The sequence below is a fragment of the Poecilia reticulata genome, chromosome 10 (assembly GCF_904066995.2).
Source record: "Poecilia reticulata chromosome 10, P_reticulata-male-v2, whole genome shotgun sequence".
In the NCBI taxonomy this organism is placed as follows: Eukaryota; Metazoa; Chordata; class Actinopteri; order Cyprinodontiformes; family Poeciliidae; genus Poecilia; species Poecilia reticulata.
In genome coordinates this window covers 7,065,755-7,085,730 of record NC_088839.1, presented here as the reverse complement: position 1 = coordinate 7,085,730, position 19,976 = coordinate 7,065,755, and the positions used below count along the sequence as shown (strand labels likewise).

Here is a 19,976-nt window from a genome sequence, read left to right as displayed (position 1 = left end):
AGGATGCTGAAACTTTACTGACATACCAACACGTTTCATCTCGTTAGTTATTTGGTGCCACTGGAATCCTCACATTACACAACATGACAGATCTACAGCTGCTGCTGCACAACCAACTTGCACAATCACTGGCTGCTTTATGGAACTCATGCAAATTGATTTTTTTATCCATGACAATTAACATGGAAAATAAAAATAAAGGTAATGGGATTACCAATTAAAACAGAAGTGGGTTGGATACTTGGCATTAACTTCACATGTGGCAGGTTCTAAATGTTAAAATGGTACTAAAAGTGTTTTAGAAACAAGATTCAGTCACACAACTGCTTTTAATGCTTTCTACTCTAAATGGGAACTCCAGTAAATGTTTTTTGGTAAAATCATTGTGGAGGTAAAAAAAATAAATCTGATTTTCAGCTGCTAATAAGTTCAAGCTTTGAGTAATCTGCATTTCCATGGCAAATCAGAATCAGTCTTTATTGTCATCATATAGAAGCATCATATACTGGTTTCAGTGTAGTCCATCCAAAGAACAAAAGACAAGAGACCTGGGTAGATGGGAGCCTGAGGCTGCGGCCATCATGAGGTGCTGCCTGATCCTCAGGTGAGAATATCAACATCAGGGTTTTCTGTCTCTCGAGTGCAAAACTGGGTTGATATTCCACAAAATCTCAATTTTGCATAAGCGGTGTTTCCATTAAGAAAAAAACACTATTAAAATTACACGTGACTAAGCTTGTTCACATAAGTCATTAACTATTTTAAACCCCGGCATCATCCTGTCGTCTTCGTGGTTTGTGGCCATAGAAACATCCAGTTGTTGATCATGTGACCCGAGTGATGCGAAAAGTGTTTCCGTTGCAGTTTTGTGAAATGCACTAATTTAGATACAGCTGAAAAAAACACCTCATCCTTGTGCCTAAACTTAACCAAAAACGAGATTTTTTTTTTAATTGCTGTTTTTCCATTAAGCAAATTTATTTTCAAAATTCCAATTTGCTTAGTTGTGTGGTCAATGGAAACGCAGCTTTTGTTTTGAGCCAACTTCATGGAGAAAGACTGATGAATGTAATGGTGTAAACCAGACTGAACCAGTGGACTCCCAGTACCAACTGTTTTTAGTTTTAGTGGTTCTGGTGGTGATCTCTCTTATTTGTATTAAGCTCTTGAAACGAGAAGTGAGGAACCTTGGTAACACTGGGCTTGACGTTGCCTCATGAAGGATCCCAGATTTAAATAAATTTCCCTCAGGAAAAAAAAAAATCCCAACAGTTTTTTCATTTTAAAGAACCCAGTCCTCCTCAGGTAACCTTTTAAATAAAGTCTTTTCCTTTCTGCCACAACAGCTGAGGGCAACTTGCACATCCTGTACTGTTGCCATACACTTTGACATTTTCACTTTCACTTATGGCTGTTTCCCTCACAGTTGGTTCAGATTTAATTCGGGACCTGGAATGAACCGAGCGAAAAGCCACCGCCATAAAACCGTAATGCAAATGAAACGGAGTAGCTGTGTTTTTACTGCTGCTGCAGCGCCTGTCGATTTTGTGCCGTGGCCATTTAGAAGGAAGCAATTTCAGCTTTAATTTGGGGTCTGATGATGAATGAAGAGGATTTACTGTCAGCTTCTTGCCGTCTGCAGCACCGGCTTCTCTTAGAGGGGTCTGAGTGAATCGTGGATCACAGGTCAGATTCTGACGGGGTGAGGGGGAAAAAAACTAAAAAACCCCAAAGTACTGTTGTGTGGTTTTATATTTTGATTTCTTATTTAACACCTCAAAAACATCATGTTTGTCTGTGTTAAAGAGCCTCTGGGAAGGAAAATACCAGTTCCTGGAACTGGCAGTCTTTTTTTTTTCTTTTTCTCTGACTTTTTATAACCAACTATTAAAAACATTGTAATTTCATCTAAAAACATGGTGTGAGTCTAGTCTCACGCCTTTTTAAAATCTCCTGGCACTCATGCAGAGCCATTTGCCTGAAATGAAGTATGTGTTAAAGATAAAAAGATTAAAAAAAAACAAAAAACATGGCAGCACTTTATATCTATTCCCTGCCAGTTTCACCACTTCCAAATATAATTTTCAGTTTATTTTTCTTTTTCCTTTATTTTAGATTTTTGGATTCCTTTTGCCTCCGAGTATCTCAGCCTTTTGGCTCATCTTGTGCGTTTGTTTCAGTAAAACATCAGTGGTGTTGAGGTTTAAAATTTAAAACAAGCATCCTTTCCTGCTGTCCAATTTTTTTATTACATCCTGAGGGATGCAGTTGGAGCAAGCGGAGTCGCATTCAACAACACATTTTTTAGTACAGAAACATGGGCTTAATGAACTGTTGTTTAGGATCCCAGCTAGCTGGGGTCAAAACTCTAGAACTCATTCAAATATATCTCGGGTAAAAATATTAACAGTACATACAAAATGTTGATAAATTCATAAAATCTACAACTAATTAACCATTTCAGTTCTAAGTGTGTGACTGCTAAAAGTTTTTCAGCTTCTCTAACACCTGACTTCCGTTCAGCTTTAATCGGAGTTGCTGCTCTGAGTAAAGGTGCGTTTGAGAAAATGTGTTTTTTTGCAGCTGAAGGAATTAGAAAACGTCCTTCAGTTTAATACCTGCTGAAAGGTTAGCTTAAAAAAAAACACTTCCAATGCCACAGACGAGCCTCGTCAGAAGGTATAGTGTAATTTAATCAATAAACATCGCTAATGAATCAGTTTTTCAGTTTACAGAGGTCACAGCGGTGTGTAAATGTTTGGTGTCGCTCACTCGTTGTGCTTTGTGAGGCGGTGGAAACGTCCGGCTCGGTGCCGCTGGATCTTCTCCGTTCTGCCACCTGCATTCCTGTCAGCTCACATTTCTGCTCCGCTGCTTTCATCAGATCAATATTTATCATCGCAAGCGCCGATCTCTGACCGCAATCGAATTGATCTAATTGCAATTACATTACCGCTCACCTGCCGTCCCTCCGCCATTTCTCCTCTTCTTCACTCCATCACTCCCAGCGACCCTCTCCGATCCGCTCCGTCTTTGTCTCATGCTCATCATCTATCATTATGTTTTATACACTGGTAATTGCATTACCGCTGTGGGCTCGTACTCTGGCAGGTCACACTGACTTTCTGTTAACGGTGGCGACATACAATCACATTAGAGTTACTGTGTGTGTGCGCGTGTGCGTGTGCGTGTGTGTGTGTGTGTGTGTGTGTGGAAAGCGCTTAGCTCAGCTGCGCTGAGACCGGGCCTCGTCTCGGAGGTGTGTGTGTTTACGGCGTGTGGAAAAATCCAGGAATAGTAAACAGCCTCCCAAGGACTTAAAGAAGTGGATTTGAAGAGTACTTTGTCACAGAGGAGCTTTTTTTCTTCTTCTTCTTCTTCTTCGCGGCTGGAGCTACAGACCAGTCAGCTAATTAGATGCTCCACTGCCACACATTAAACAGCATGTGGAAGCTGCTCATTGTCAATGTGGTCGGCGCTGTTCAATAGCGAGGCACTTTATTAAACATACTCAATCTTCTTTCCTGCTGTTGAACACTTTTTTCCTGTCAGTTGGACATGAAGGAGGATTTCACACGTCGTCGTGTCAGACCATGACGTTCTTGCTACAGGGGTGAGGAGAATCTGCTCTTATGCTTATATTATTATTATTAATGGTCTTTATTTCACCAGGAAAATCCCACTGAGATGAAAAATCTCAGCACATTCACAGCAAAACAGTTAAAAAGTTAAAGCCATCTAAATTAAAGTGTCAGTGTCCTGACTTTTCCAGATTCATAGTGTCATTTTATATCACAATCAAGTAACAACTACCATCATTTATTGGATATCAAATATGACTTACAATTTTTTCACTTCCTAATTAAACAAATTGAAATTAGGCTTCTGTCTCTTTAAGAACTCCACCTTCATGAAGTCATCACAACATGGCTCCTCTATTAACCCTTTAACAACATTTTCACCAGCCTTTCTCTGAGAAGCAGCTCCTATAATGAGCTCAGCAGATGTGCAGTTTCACCAGATGTTTGCTAATTTCTTCTGGCTAGTCTGAAGGAGCTGAGTGGAGGAGTCAAGGGGGAGGCAGAAGCTTGGAGTCTTGGAAACTGCAGCTAATTGGAGGAGCTCTGCATTAAAGGCGGAGCTAGGTCCATCCGGGTGTTTGGCACAGCTGAATGGTTACCATGGAGATTAAAAGGATTTCTCAAGCATGCATGAAAGAATCGAGGTAACTCTCCAGGATGTTTTTGGTGAGGGGATGACATCATAACATGATGCAAAGCTCAAAACATCCCACCCCTTTAAAATATTCCTCAGTTAAAACATTTACAGACTGACGATTCCTTCTCAAAATCAGTGAGAGCAGCGTTAAAAACATTACAGCAACTCTAGGTTCATGTTTCTACAACTAGTTCCAAGAAAACGGAACAGAAAACTGAAAATATTTCCCACATTCAGTTCGGACTTTAGGCAACAGCAAAAGTAATTTCTCACAACGAAGAGAATATTCTCCAGTGCACTTCCTAGTTATTTCAGCCAACAAATCTGAAGGAAGCAGTCCTTCTACGGCCAAGGCCGTCCATCCGACCCGGCTGTATTTGTTCCTGAATATTTGAATCATTTCTTCCCAAAATTGTATCCAGTCAGTCTTCATTTTTGCTCTCCGCCAATTGGAATTGGATGCTTGTGGTCGGAACCGGAGAGGTTACCAAACCAGAACTCAGACTTTTGGATCGTTCCAGTTCCCCTAATATGAGGTGGAGTCATTTACAATGAAGTGGAACTAGCAATTTATTGAAAAACGATAAATCTTGAACTGTTGGAATGTGACATTTATACAGACAGTGGTCAGACAGTGGACAAGGCTTCATCTACTGGTAAAGGTAAACATTTTGTTTCTATAACCTGGTATCGAGAGAAACTGCTGCCTCGTCATTGTGACGTCATTGTTTCTCCCCGTTAACTTGACAATACTTTAAACCTTTACAATGGCAACTAAGCTACTTAGAGATGATCTCAACATCCATTCAATTTTAACTGTAATCTTGTACTTTGGTCAAATCAGACTCAGGAGCCAGACCTTATTAACCTTATATTCTAACATGCAATTTAAAAGAACCGTAGTTCAACCTTTATATCTGTCCACAAAATGAACCTCCAGGCGCCATCTTTTATTCCTAATAGGAAGTCATGCTTGTTTTGAAGCCATCTGATTGGCTGACGTAGGTTTGAGTTTTGCGCTACACTGCCCCCTATGGGTTTGGCAGGTTTAAAACGAAGCTTTTAGGTGGATTTAAAAATGTGGACGAAAACTTTTCTGTGTGATATTGAATGATGTGTCAGAAATATTGGTTTATAAAAAGACCCAGTGACGTGCGAACAAAGCTTTACACTGAGTGTCAGGCTAAAAAAACCGACCTCATCTTCTGTCTGACCAGCACTTTGGACGCCTTAGCCTCTACAAAGCTTGAGATGATGAGAGGTGTTTCCTGTCGGCGTGAAACTGGTTTAATCAGGACTCATTCGGTCAGAACAGACAACTTCGTAGCTGTGAACCCGACAGCCAAACAGAAAACGGTGTTTTAACCAATCACAGCACAGGATGAGGGGCGTGGCATCGTCTTAATGCTGCCACTCTGACCATCAGCAGAGAAAATGAACCTCTGAGTGGGTTCCTTTCCCTAATGAGTCTGATTCAGTCAGTTATAGGGATGGAAACGATGTAGAAGGAATATAAAACAGAGGCAAGTTTCTCTCTGAAAATGTAAATTTAGTCCTTTAATGGTTTTTTTTGTTGTTGAGATTGCTGACGTCTTAGACGAGTGTATTAATACACACTCAATAAAAATCTCCGTATTATCTTATTTACATTTTCCACAATATTTGCAGCTGCAGCGACACATGTGGCATTTACACTGACAATAACACTGCTGTGTTTTTGTTTTTGACAATCATCTTTTTAGCCTGTCTGAATCTTACTGGACAGCTAAGACTTTTTCCCCTCATCACTACCAGAGATTCACTGATCCACTTTCTTCACTACCGATGTGATACCTGAGGTAGTGAAGTATTGGATCGCCCGACTGTGATCCAAAACAGAAAAACGCCTGAACCGACCTAAAATGTTTCTTTTTTTAAACACAGTCATAAATCTGCTGAAGTACAAATGTATTTGATAAATCTGCATCAGTACAGCCACTGAAATGCACCAACAGCTTCACAAGCCTGTTAAAACTTGTAAAAACAACTTTAATTTGTTCAATCAGTGCAATTGGGAAAATAAATAATGAAGAAACCGAAGCTGACAATAACAACAGGTTGACTATTTTGGTCAAACATGTAGAAAATAAACTGCAGTAAATCTTTCAGATGGTTCAGAAAGTTCAGTGTTTAATTCAAATACAATGTAAAATAAGAAATAAAGAATGACGTCACTCACAGCACAAACCATAGAACTAGACTGACCAGATCTGCCTATTCAGTCTAATTCTATGGATCGGGAACATCCATAGAATTAGACTTATTGTCTAATTTTATGGATTAGACGTCATCAATACCCGATAAGAATTTTTTTAAATATCGAGACCGATATAGATGTTAGTATCGGATTGGTTCATCTCTAATGACGACACAATTTCTCTTCAGGAACATACTTCAGAGAAATGGCTTTTTTCCAAAATATTTTTTCTTGTACGCAAAAATTTAATCAATCCATCATATTTTTTTTTTTTAGCTAGTATATAAATACAAAGTGAAATTTTTTTTCTTTTTGTCCTATATAATACATTTCAGACACTAATTCTTGATACTTTATTGCTGCCTTACTGTGAATTGCAAATTCAGCAGGAATAACGATACTGGCCAAAACCGGAGCAGAAATGACAACATTTATGTAAATAATTTTTGTGTTTCAAATAACAGCTGCTGAAATATGCTATATCCGTTCCACACTATTCAGATTTTCCGAGACGATGAATTTTGTGTTTTCATCGTCTATAAGCCACAATCATCAAAGTCACAAAAAATTTAAATATTTCTCTCCAGGTGTAATGAAGCTGGGATTCATGATGTTTTCATGATGCTGCATTATTTTAGCTCTACTTGTACAGACTTGTGTATTTCTTTCACATTTAAAACATCTTCTGGCTTCTGCTGGGAGACATTCATTTCTTCGTTTTTGTTCAGATCAAAGAATGGCGTTCACAGTTCTGGGTCTTCATCTCAAGCTTTAAACTTTTTCTCTTACATTTTAACAGATGGCTCTTGAAATATAAATGCAGCTTTCCCCTATTTTAACTATTTATCAAAAGATATTCTACCCACAGTTGCATAATAAATATGGACATAGAAAACTTCAAGGTCATTGAGATCAGAATTACGACTGATTTGTTTGTAGAGCTTTTTTTTTTTTTTACACCAAGTCTAACAAGCTTTTCATTTTCAGGCCCAGAGTGGAGTTTCTCACTCACCAAGTCTGTAAGACTATAACTTGTAAATGTTTGATAAGGTTTTTTTTTCTTTCTGTGTATCTGGGCTGCAGCAGTCGATAAGAGCGGCGGGTCCCAGCGCTCCGGCTCTATTAGCCGAGAAACATCACACAGAATAAATTCAGTCTAATCCAGACGAGTGAGTTTAGGAGCTCCGTTGAGCTGAACGCCGGTACCGATGCTCTGCTCTGGTCTTTGTTAAAGTTACGTTGAGGTAACCGTGATCTGTCTAAACCTAAACTCAGGATTTCTGTGTTCATCATTCTTGATTCTTTAACAAAATATCCAACCTGATCTCTCCTTGTGATGAACTCAGCTTTAATTTTGTTCACTTGGAGTAAAAACCCCGTATTGTTGTCAAGGCCATGATAGATAATTATTTTGAAAGAATTTCTTCAGCTCTAGTGGCCTTTATTTAAGAAGGGGGGAAGACATGCGGTACGTATGACCAGTGGCGCAACTACACATTATTCAGGCGGATGCGAAAACATAGATCGGCGCCCCCTCCTCCCCCCCCCCTGAGGGAAGGAACGTCAGGGTGAAGGAGCGACGCTCACTCTACCAACCCCAAATTTTTCACTTTTTGAAATTCACAGTTTCCTGGTTTTTTTGTTTTTTTTTAGAACATTTCTGAGATTAGTCTGAACATTTCTGAGTTTTTTTGGCAGAAATGTACCTTGATTGCATTGGGGTCTACAGCCTCCATACATACCTTCACTCTTTAGTCATGTGTGTGTAGCTGATTAGTCCATACATGCTGCTGTAATGGCTGTGGATGGCTGATCTCAAAAGTATTGATTCATTGAGGCTGAATACAAATGCACACCACACTTTTCAGATTTTGTTTCTGGTTTATTGCGTCAACTTTTACATATGTGATTTTAGCTTTTAAAACAAAGTGAGTTAGTTACGACATGCCTTCCCTGCAGACTACAGGTCTGGATTCAGACTTTAATCATCTCACTTTGATGACAAAATGTTTAATTCAAACATATTCATGTCCCTCAAAGTAGCTTAAATTCAACTTTAACTAGGCCGTCATGTCTTCCTTTCTTTTCCCTCTCCTCCGTCAGACTCTGCTCTCTCTCTCTCTTGAATTTTAATGTGAAACTTTATTCAGTGAATTAATCATGCATGGTGAAGGAGTCTAATAGTTTCTGTGATGTAGAAATACGAGTTCATTAGTGGCAGTAAGACGACTGGATCGGCTCCTGTGTACATAAAAACCTCTCAGGCTAATTCATGGAAGAATCTCTGATTGTTAAATCAGAGAGATTAGAACATGTGTGTTTTTTTTTCTTTTTTTTAGTCCTTTCATAAAATATTCCTCTAAGACTCACATACGTCCCACATTCTTAAAAAAAACAAAACCACAACATGCATCTTAAGAGCTCAATGAAAGACAGCAGCGGGATCACTGGTTCAAACAGGTTTTAATCCATATTTCAGAGACATTAAATATTTAAAAACAATGGAACTGCATCACAACTTTTTGATCATTATCTTCATCACATAGAACAACTTCATTATAAAAAAGAACCATAGAAAAAAAGGCCCAAAAGATAGCACTGGTAGAAAAAGAAAAACAGTGGAGGTTGTGCAACACATTTTGAAGGATACGACACAAACCCACGTTGGACTGATGTGCTGTCAGCCGCGTTCTGCACTGATCTTTGTTTTGTTTAGCCAGTGGTTTTGATGGGATCCGCTCACAGACCAGATCAGAGTCACCATGCTGCTGCTGCAAAACCACTGGTGGCTGCGCTGGAGCGTTCAAGTTGAGCCGGATGTGAACTGTGTCCATGTTCACTGCATGACATGATGAGTTTGAGCTGCGTTCAGAGTCTCTATCTGGGTTTTCAGTGCATTAATTCAGACATAAACTCTGCTGTACTTTATAATATATGGCCATGGACTGGAAGATTGGCTAGTAGCATTTTAACATGAGCCAGAAATCTCACAGTTTAAATCTAAAGCCACCTTATTTTTAAATTATAGACAGTTGCAAATTATTTTTACTCAAATAAAATAATAAAAAAAAATTAAAAATGGGTCAAAATAATTGTCAGCACAATTTAACAGAAACTTGCTGCTTACTGTAATAAAATGCTAGCCTAGTTTAATTTGGTTGGAATTCAAATGTAGGATTTGTAGGATTCAATTTACACAAGAATAAGGGACAAGTTATTTACTTCTGTGAAAAAAGATAGAAAATACTCTGTTGAGTAATATTCAGACTTTGGTATGAAGTTGATCGCTAGCTTTGCTCAGCTAGCTAAAAGCTGTCTGCACTTTATCAGGTAAACAACAGGCAGATAATTAAGCTACATTTACTCAAGGTTGCTGGTAATTTAGCTGCTTTGCTGTTTTGTACATTTGTTAATTTTGTTTTAGATTCCATATTATTTGCTTTTAGCAAGCTTTGAGCGAGCTGAAAACTAGCTGCACTTTTCAGGTAAACAACAAACCTAGCTAAGCTAAATAACTTTTCAAGAGTGCTGGTTATTTAGCTACTTTGCCGTTTCGTACCTTTGTTATTTGTGTTTGTCTCATTTGGGTTTCATACTATTTGGGGTGGAAAAAGATCTTACCCACAATGACGGGTTTGTCTATTGCATGGAAATGTGGTTTCATGAATCCTTTAAATGTTAATTAGAGCTAGGTTCCTTACAATTTTGGTTTTATCTTTTGAATAGTCCAAAAAGGGACCAGAGCAGAAATAGATATGCAATATACATTTTTTTTTTGCAAAACTGCTCTGTATTAAATCGGAGCAATTATCAAATTTATCCACAAATCATAAAATACTGAATTATGAAGAAAAATTAAATCATATCCAGTTTTCAATATATAGATACAAAACGGGAATGCGTGCTTCATTTGGGATAAAAATTAGGCATACAAATGTTAAAACTACATTTCTGATTTCATCACAGTTGAGCTGCTCCAAAGGGTGAAAGGTCATTTATACTCCAACTTCAAAATGTATGCCATCACATATCAGCTGACTTTTCATTACAATCAAACATTTGATGAATTATGGAGATGAATGTGTATAAAAGCACAACACTGTTTATCCTCTCGGGGGTTATTTCTAGAAATAATAAGCTTTATCTGTGACTTAATGAAATGCAAACCACAATCAGGGAAAAGTTGTCACTACTGGAGAGATTATCAAAGTATTACTGGCTTCACACCATCTGCTAGCAACACACATTAAGCTTTCCATTGTAATTATTACAAAAATAATGTTTTCTTCTTACTACTGTCTTTCATAAATTTGTTGACAACTGTGCTAATGCAACAATAACTAATGAGATCCTTAATGAGATGCCAGCAGTATAACAGGGCAAGCTGAGCAAGTCTGTTTCCAAAACGTATTAGATGAAGACACACAGTCATATCGCGTTGCATAAAAATGATTTGTTGCTTTAATTCAATATTTACCAGTTGTGCTGCGTTTCAAACACTAAATTGCTGTAATGTTCCCTTCAAGCCCCAATGCAAAGTTGGTCAACTTGTTCTAAATCTGAGTAAACCAGATAGAAAACATGAAATATTAGGGTGATGCTTTCATCATAACTAAACCAAAAATTAAGCTACACTCAATCTGGGTTATTTATGGATGTCATATGTGACATCTTAAAGAAATATGTCTTATTGTCTGAGAATGCCTGATTTCACACTTAAATGATTTTGAGCAGAAAATTGATCTTTTATATTTATACCGCTCTAGATCAGTCGTGTCAAGACTTGGAAGTGGAAGTTGAAAGCACTAGTGGGCCAAAATAAATGTTTATTTTTCATTCAATTAAAGAAAAAATTAGTTTGATTTGGAAAATAAATCTCAATAATAAACATAATTTAATATAGTAAAGAGCCTGAGGGGATCTGTAAATCACTGTACATCTGAAGCAGCCTTATTAAAAGAAAAACTGATTTCTTCATTGAATGTTGAATTTTTATCAGAGGATTCACAAAATAAAAAAAATAAAAAATCACAAACGGACCAATGACAAACTGGACTCTGATATGAATGCATTCCTTTTGACTTTTCCCACTTTGAGAGTCTAATTTTCAGCATATAAATATAATTCATATTTATCTTAGCTCAGCACAGTCTTAGCATAAAAAGCTAACCTAAAGCTGTTTATGCTAAAAGCTAAGCTTGTTAGCTTAGTCACAGGTAGCAAACCGTCACCATCAGGTTCTTTCTACATGTTTAAATTGTTGCCATTCAAAACTATTTGAGTAAAATCAGTGAGTATGGACGTTCACACTGCTCGGCTTTAGACATAATTTTAACAAAACCAAGAAATGTGTTAAGTTTGAATTTTAAGAGCTGATGGGACATTTCATGCTACATTAGAAGTTTAGATGCTGGCGAAATGTTGACATAATTACACTTTGCAGCATTACCATGAAACCAGCCACTCAACAGGCAGCAAATGAAAAATTACTAGTTGATGTATTAAGATAAAAGCTGTGAGGACAGAATGCCATTGTTGAAAATGGGACTAAGTTGACCTTAAAAACACCTGAGCATTTCAGGCAACTCTTAGATTAAGGGTAGCAAATACTAAAAATGTAAAAACTAATCAAATACTTCATTTTAAACGATAAAAATTAGTCGTAGGTTTGATTTTTTCTCAAAACAATCACCAGTGATGTGTTTATTTGGAAGCTTTTAGCCACAACCAGACCAGACAGCTAGCTAAGCTAACTAGCAAAGCTAAGCAAACCATTTTACATTCCTATTGATTTTCTGCCAGTCATTTTACCACCTCAGAATAGTAGAGATAATGTTACTGTGCCTTTTAAAGTGTTTTAGGTTCTTGAACGTCCGAACAGCCACCGTTAGTGATGCACATTTAAAGCAGCTAGCTGCAGGCGACGTAAAACATCCACACATTCAGTGAACTACGCAACACAAAACAGACGGTTTTTCTTTTCGTCTTTCTCCAAATGAACACAAGCAATTGTTGGTCTGAGGCTACCATTTATTGCATGCAATGATTTTTAAAGTTTCAGGCATTTCAGACAAAACTGAAACTTCATCAAATCATCAAGAAATCAGAATACAGCAACGGATGCTAATTCAACACGTTTAATCACACGCTTTTATTTTTTCATCTTAAAGCCAAACCCCTGGCGTCATAACGCCAGTTAAAAAGCTTATGGAGACATCTGATTATACAAAAAAACAAAGACAAAAAAATTCATATTTATACCAATATGGTATGGAAAATTATTTAGATTCATTCTTTGTTTTTTTTAAATAAATAGAGCAATTCCAACTGGACACAAATAGAGGCACTTGAGTTTCTTTCTTTTTTTCCATGTTAAAGTGAAAATTACTTCCCACATCCACGTCGTCCTCTCACACACATTCAGCCATGGTGAAATGATCCAGAACTTATGAAACTCATGCTGGATGTGCTGGATTTACAGAAAGCGCACGAGGGGGGTGAGGGAGGGTTGATTTTAAGCTTTTGTAGCACAATAAGCAACACAGAAACAGTGGGGACTCGTCTTTTGAATGTACCACAAAGGGTTAAAAATCACTTCAGCTTTTGTGCTGTGTAAATACAGCTGTAGCCTGTGCATGGACACACACACACACACACACACACACACACACACACACACACACACACACACCCCACGCTCCTATCCATTCTTTCACATTGACTCAAGACACTAAAAAATAACAAACACCCAAGTACACGACTTCTAGGTGTCACAATCTGTACAGTATGTTACACAAACATCATTATTGTTCAGCAACGATTTAGATAGACTCGACAATCAGCTGTACACGTATACACACCAACAACAACAACACGACGAATGTTGGGAAACGTCTAGAAGAGGATCCAGCAGATGATCCGATCTCATCTAGTGCTGTACAAAGTCGCAGATTCGCTTTGACATCGGGGGAGAGGAAGAGGAGCAGACGGGAGATCTTCCTCGTTCACCAGCTCTTCATGTGGGGGGGGGCTTAATTGGAACCCAATCATACCGAGTTTAGTAGTTTTGTTTTGTTTTTCCTCCCCCTTTTTTGTAAGTGTTTGACACCTTAGTGGGTGGGTTACTATGGGAACTAAAACTGAGCAGAAATTTGACAAAAAGTGCATGACCAGCAAAAGACATGTTGTTGTGTTTGATGGAAGAAGCCCTCGTTCAGAGAAGTAAACAGGGAGTCTGTTCTGTTGCTGTTTACTCCCTAACCTTCAATTTTTACTCTCAACCAGCTCATGTGACGTATAAACAAGGCAGCAAGTTAAGTTAGCCGTTTGTAAGCAGATAACTTAGCAGCTAGCTAAGCTTAGCATAGTCAGAAAGAGTGAGAGAAGTTGTCTGAGAAATAAAGAGGAAACTTGTTTTGGTGGCGTTTACTCCCTAAACTTAATTTATTTCCCAGAGCCATCTTGTTTGACTTTTAAACTAGGCAGCTAGCCAAGTTGGCTAAGTTGTCTCCTTACAACTTGGCTAATTTAGCAACTAGCTAAGTTAGCTAACTACTAACTTAGCAACTAGCTAAGTTAGTCAAGTGAGGACTAAGCTAAGCTTAGTTCCCAGCTACCTAAGATTATCTGGCTGCTAAGTTCGTTGTCTGCTTACAACTTAGCTAACTTAGCAGCTAGCAAAGGTTAGCTATGGGGACTAAGCTAAGCTTAGTTCCCAGTTAGCAAAGGTTAGCTAGCTCCTACGTTAGCCAAGCTGTCTACTTACAATTATCTTGTTTACTACTCATATGAGCCATATTTACGGTGAAATGGTAAAATATTCAATATTTCTGGTCTTAATTTAAGAATTGGATTTTGGCGTAGCTTTATATCATGATAACAAGGCAAATGGAAGGCATTAGAGTTTTGTTTTGGAGGCCCCTGGAAATAAATGACACTGTTGGCACTTTATGACCAACAGGCTAAAAGGCTTTACATCTAAGTATCCACCTGTCTCATTAAAAATATGCTACTCTCTTGATCAATAATGTGAGAGTAAATCCTGTAGCTACAGCTAAAAAAAGTGCAACCTAAATTCCAGCAGCAGTGACGTATGTCACATTTTACACCTTGTTTCACCAGAAAGCTCATTTCATTTCATACCATCTGAATGGTGCCATTTTGTCTGTTTTTCCTTCTGTGTTACCACGTAACAACATTAAAGATACCATCTGGTGCATTTTTTGTTTTTTAAAAAAATTACACAAACAAAACTACAATTATGTAATTAAGTTATAATTTCACAAAATGCACCATTTTTAAAAAGTGCACTGAAGAACAAACCTCTGCCAATTTAATTTTGTTTATTTTTGTTGATGACATCACAAAAGGCACAGTAATCAACTTGTCTTAGTGCAAAGCAGTGACTCTACACATATGGACGTGAAATGAAGCACGTAAGGTGCAAGTGGTTTGGCTTCTTTGACGCTTTTCCATTACAAATGTGTATAAAACTTTGTTGATATTCTGCTAATGCTGAAAAAACTCAATTTCGCAATCGTGGTGTTTCCATTAAATAAGAAATGCAATTCAAAATCACACCTGGATGAGCTTAAAATACGACTGAAAAACCACGTCATATTAGCGCAGAAATGTTTATTGAAAAGCGTGAGTTTTTTTAGAAGTTGGCGTGTTTCCATTAAACTAATTTATTTTTGTAATTCCCATTTGCTCAGTTTATGGATACAAACCGAAGCAAACTGTAAAGAAGAAGATGAGAATCATGGGAACTTGTAACGTTTAATGTTTAAATTTAATGTTTTCCATTTGACTGGTTTGTGGCAGAATCATTCAAACGCATCAACACGGCTCAAATTCATGATTTGATTAAAAATGTCAGAATAAGAAAGAATAGCAACAAGAAAACTTGATAACTGATAAGTTGCTCTGTGCCTGACGTGATGTCATCGGAGGAACCTACTTTTATTTTACTGAAAATGCGTAAAAAAAACAAACAAAAAGGAAATGACGGCATGTTGGTCTGTAGGAGTCAAACTAAACGTAAAGCAAACGGAGATGTTACTGCAATAGGCCAGCAGCTTTAGTTAAAGAGACAGTCTCACTTCCTTCCTTTTCTGATGTAACTACAATTTGTCGGCTAATCAGGGAGGTCAAACTCATTTTCTTTTCGAAGGGCATCAAGATCATGAATGTCCTCAAAGAACCAGGCCAGAACGTACTGATGATGCCTGTTAATTGTTAAAATATTCACCAACAGCTGTCTCTGTTCTTCTTCTTAAAATGTAACCATATTGAATGTCTTTTCACTCTGATCAGTCCATCCAGGATTCTGAGATTGTTTATGATGTTTTTACTATCAAAATCTGAGCTAATTTAGAAATATTTGAGTTTATATCTGATGTTTTATTTTCTTTCTTTACTCACCATATGGCCTGTAACATCAAGTACATTTGAGGCAGCGGTGTAGTAAAAGTAAGAAATACTGCCACCAGTAGGTGGGAGTTTGTCTCTTAAACCTAAACTTTTGTAACCTTTTGGGTAAAATTTGTAATAAACTCGTAATCATTTTTTGTGAAATAATTTTTTGTGAATTTTCATGACATCGCAAAAACCTGGAGGGACTGACTGGTGTGATTTGGCAGTACGCAGAAAAACTGCTTTGATAATGATTGATGAATATTTATGTTAAAGGTTTTGTTGACGCGTCCCTCTGGAGTCTAGAGGGCCACATAAAAGACTCCAGCGGGCCAGATTTGGCCCTCAGGCCGTGAGTTTGGCACCTGTCCCACAAGTGCTAAATATGTACTTTGGAATAAGTGGGATTTTTCACTTTAAATATTAAGAATATCTGTGTTTGACACCGTTGTAATACAAATCCAATCAGAACCGTCTGGACTCAACGGCGGCAGGTTTCGGCTCCAGTCGAGGTACCGAGTCGGGTCTGCTTTGATTCTGCATCAGGGGGCGTGTGGGGGGGGGGGTCATAGGTCGGCCTCTATCCCCTCACCCCTGTGGTCCTTATCTGATGGACTGGACGGCTTCTCCTCCAGCCGGATCGATATCAGCTTTCGATCCAGACCCGATCACTGACACCTTGCTGCTCCGCCTCTCAGCTCTCTGGCCACATTTAGGCGCCTTAATCACATCAGACGCTCACTTCTCTTCCAGAAAATGATCCGTCTTAAAAAAAATAATAAAAAATCACTTTTAGCTTCTTTCTGGTGGTTTTCTTAACGGAGGGTTTGGGCGTGTTCTGCGTCTCCTCAGGTGTTTCACCTGGATCACTGCGGGGGAATTCGGGCCCAGTTATCATCCTCGGTCTTGTGTGTGTGTGTGTGTGTGTGGTTTGGGTCGCAGTGGGATGGGTCTCATGTCAGCTCTAGCTCCCGTTGCTCTGCTCCCGTCTCTAGAGCAGCTGCGCCTCGGAGCGCAGCCAGTGCAGTCCCTGCCTGATGTAGCGCACCAGCTCCACCATGCTGCTCTGCTGACTCAGAGCCCCCCCCATGGCCGAGTCCAGGTCCTGGAAGAAGTCTGCAGGACGCAGCAGGGAGAGAGCAGGTTACTGCTGCACATCGCCACAACCAACAGAAACTGTCTACAAATCCTGACACGTTATATCTGCAAACTGCAGTTAAAATTAAATAGACACTATGCTAATGGGTGAGCTAGTAAATACATTTTTAGTTGTTACATGAGTGGATTATGCATGTAATAAATGTGAGATTATATAAGTGGGAACTTTGATAAGTTTTGACATTATTTCCAAAAACAAACAGAATCCTAATAAAATTGACATAAATGTTGCTATTCCTGAAAAACGTAGTAAACAAAAAGCAGTTTGTTTTTACCTCAAACATAAATGTGTCTGTTTGTTAAAAATCATGTCATTTAAACTTTTCTGCATTTCTCCAGCCTCTCCTCTCCTGCTGCTGAAACGTTTTGCTTATAAACAAGGCAGCTAGCTAAGTTAGTTATTGGTGGATGTCAGAAGCGTTGCGTTGCTGCGTTGCATTGCGTTGCTGCGTTGCATTGCGTTGCTGCGTTGCGTTGCTGCGTTGCGTTGCTCACCTCTGCTGTCGGCAGCCAGCCTGTCGGCCGTCTCCCACTGCTCGTAGCTCCTCAGGATGTTGTTGGTGATGTTGACGTGGCTGGCGGCCATGTGGTGGATCCGCTGGGGGATCGCCACGCTACCGGACGACCCCGATGCCCCTCCCCCTCCTGTTGCTGCCACCGGCGCTCCCCCGCTGCTGGCAGGAGACGGGCTGAGTGAGAGGGGCGACGGCGTCCCGTTCACCCTGGAAAACACACAGACAGGCGGTGAATTCCAGAGGCATGATGGGAACCCAACAGGGAGCCTCGGGGTTTTACTATGAGAAACACAAAGGTTTGGTAGAAAGTACTGCCTGAACACATCCACTCTGCATTGTGTGACAATTATATGTTCTGTTTTTTTGTCTTTAAATGGATCCCATTTTATTTTACGTGTGTCAGTGGTGGAAAACGCTGGACTCTCTGCAGAGAATCATGTTCAATTCTCTCTTCAGACTCATGCTCTCCAATCAAACATGTCTGCAGGGAACCAAAGTGGAAACATTCGTTACATTTCCAGCTGGTGTCGTTCATTTTCACACTGCACTGTCAAATTAGATCCTTTGAAAAACTTGTTCACCTCCTCACCTGTGGTGGCGCTGTACCAAGAACCACAAAGGGAAACGACAAAAACCTCTGAAGACGACTTCCTTCTTCATGCCATGTAAACTAAACGAAGTGGCGTCAGATTTCAGTGGTTGTAGGATTTCTCTTTGGCAAAGGACCGCAAACTATTTCTCCTGCTAGCAAGACAATAATGTGTTTGTTTTGGTTGCATTTACCCAGAATGCCCTGTGCTGTGGTCCGCCTCCTGCTTTTGGAGCGCTCTGCGGTCCACTTGGTGTTCATATTTGTTTTCAAATTGCGCCAGAGTTCACTTCAACCTGACTGACACCTGGGTTTGATGGCACATTCACAAATGAACTGAACTAATGAACTGAACTTTCCACACAAACTGAACTCCAGCTGCCCTCAAGTTAAACCACTTCAACAAATTGCTACATGCAACTATAAATTGAAAAGCACAACATATTGAAAAACACAAGGACATTAACTAAACACAACTACAAATTAAGAAAACATAACAAAACAGAAGAATTTGTTGAGTGGATGATTCCACTTTTGACCTTCGACCTCCACCAGTTCTTCTGGCATTGGCTCTCTCTGTTTAGAGCAGTGTTTCTCAACCTTTTTTGGGCCAGCGCCCCCTAGCCTTTATCCAGGTTCCTCACCGCCCCCCACCAAAGAATTTGCAGGCTACTTTGCACTGACTATTATTTTATTATTAATATTACTATCACTATTGTAGATGTTTTGATTTTTATGCTTGTTTCTGTATTTATCATCAAAAATAATTTCCCAGAGAACAAAAAAAGTCATGGGAATAGAAATTATTTTCACAGGCGTCTAAGAAAAATGCAATGAACATTCAAGTTAAAATCTGTAGGCCTAACAGCCAATCAGAGTGGAAACAATATTCTTATTTTGTCCCATTTTCTAGTTGTTAAATCTTGCACAAAATGAGCAGATAAAAGATGTACAACATGCCAGTTTAAACACTTTGGTCTATCTGCAAAACGACTGAGCTCTGCAACATTAAAACATGGATAGAACTGTAACTACATTAATCATAACTCTTCTTCTCTTCAGTGTTTCTGTCGGTTTCTGGTGGTGCAGCTCTGTGCTGCCTTCAGGACAAAGGGACATCAGAGTATCATCCATAAAACTTTACCCACATGGCATTTATTGTGCAAACCAGAGCTTTCAGTGGAAAAACAAAAGTTCCAGGTCCTTTTAATGTCACACAAATATGAGACAGAAACATGGATTATATCTATATATAGACTTGTCTATTGATTTATAGATTCATAGTTTTACTGGACAGAAATTACAAAGAACAAATCTGGTTCTTAATCAAATCATAATGAGTCAAAAGTGTCATGGAGTCATCAGCCTCTTGACATTAACACTGACATGAAAAATAATATTGAAGAAATAAATATATTAAATCTAATTAAAAACATAAATAAGTGATCAGTTCTTTACTGTTATGGTCTGTAAAATATATTTAATCTCAGTACTAGATGTGGTCTCAACAAACCCATGGCACTTCAACAATATTATTTTACCTTTTATCTGGAAATAGTGTCTGTTTATTCTTGCCATACAGTCTCTATATTAATTATTGCTCTAAAGGTCTTGCCATACCAGTTTATTCCTCTGCATTTACTTTAGTTTCTTAGTTTATTCTTGAATTTTGTTCTTCATTCATTTCCATTTGGTTTTATTTGACTAGTTTTATCCTCTCTTGGTTTATTGCTATGTTCACTTTAGTTTTTTTTTTTTTTCCTGTTGCTAGATTTATTTTATAGTTTATTGACGCTCATCATCAGTAATCTCATCACCTGCTGCGCCGCCTAATCGTCATGTGTTT

At 38.7% G+C, this 19,976-nt stretch overlaps 1 protein-coding gene across 2 annotated transcripts in view; it reads right to left on the bottom strand.

Moving 5' to 3' along the window:
• Positions 1-8,898: 8,898 nt before the first annotated feature.
• The window catches only part of aff2 (AF4/FMR2 family, member 2), a 206,482-nt gene continuing 195,404 nt past the window's right edge, over positions 8,899-19,976 (bottom strand). For both annotated transcript variants that reach the window (XM_081611900.1, XM_081611899.1), the window contains exons 25-26: positions 17,522-17,748; positions 8,899-16,984 (exon numbers count right to left, since the gene is read on the bottom strand). In XM_081611900.1, coding sequence (XP_081468026.1) covers positions 16,860-16,984; positions 17,522-17,748 — 352 coding nt within the window. In that variant the 3' untranslated portion in view covers positions 8,899-16,859. The remainder of the gene's footprint in view (positions 16,985-17,521; positions 17,749-19,976) is intronic.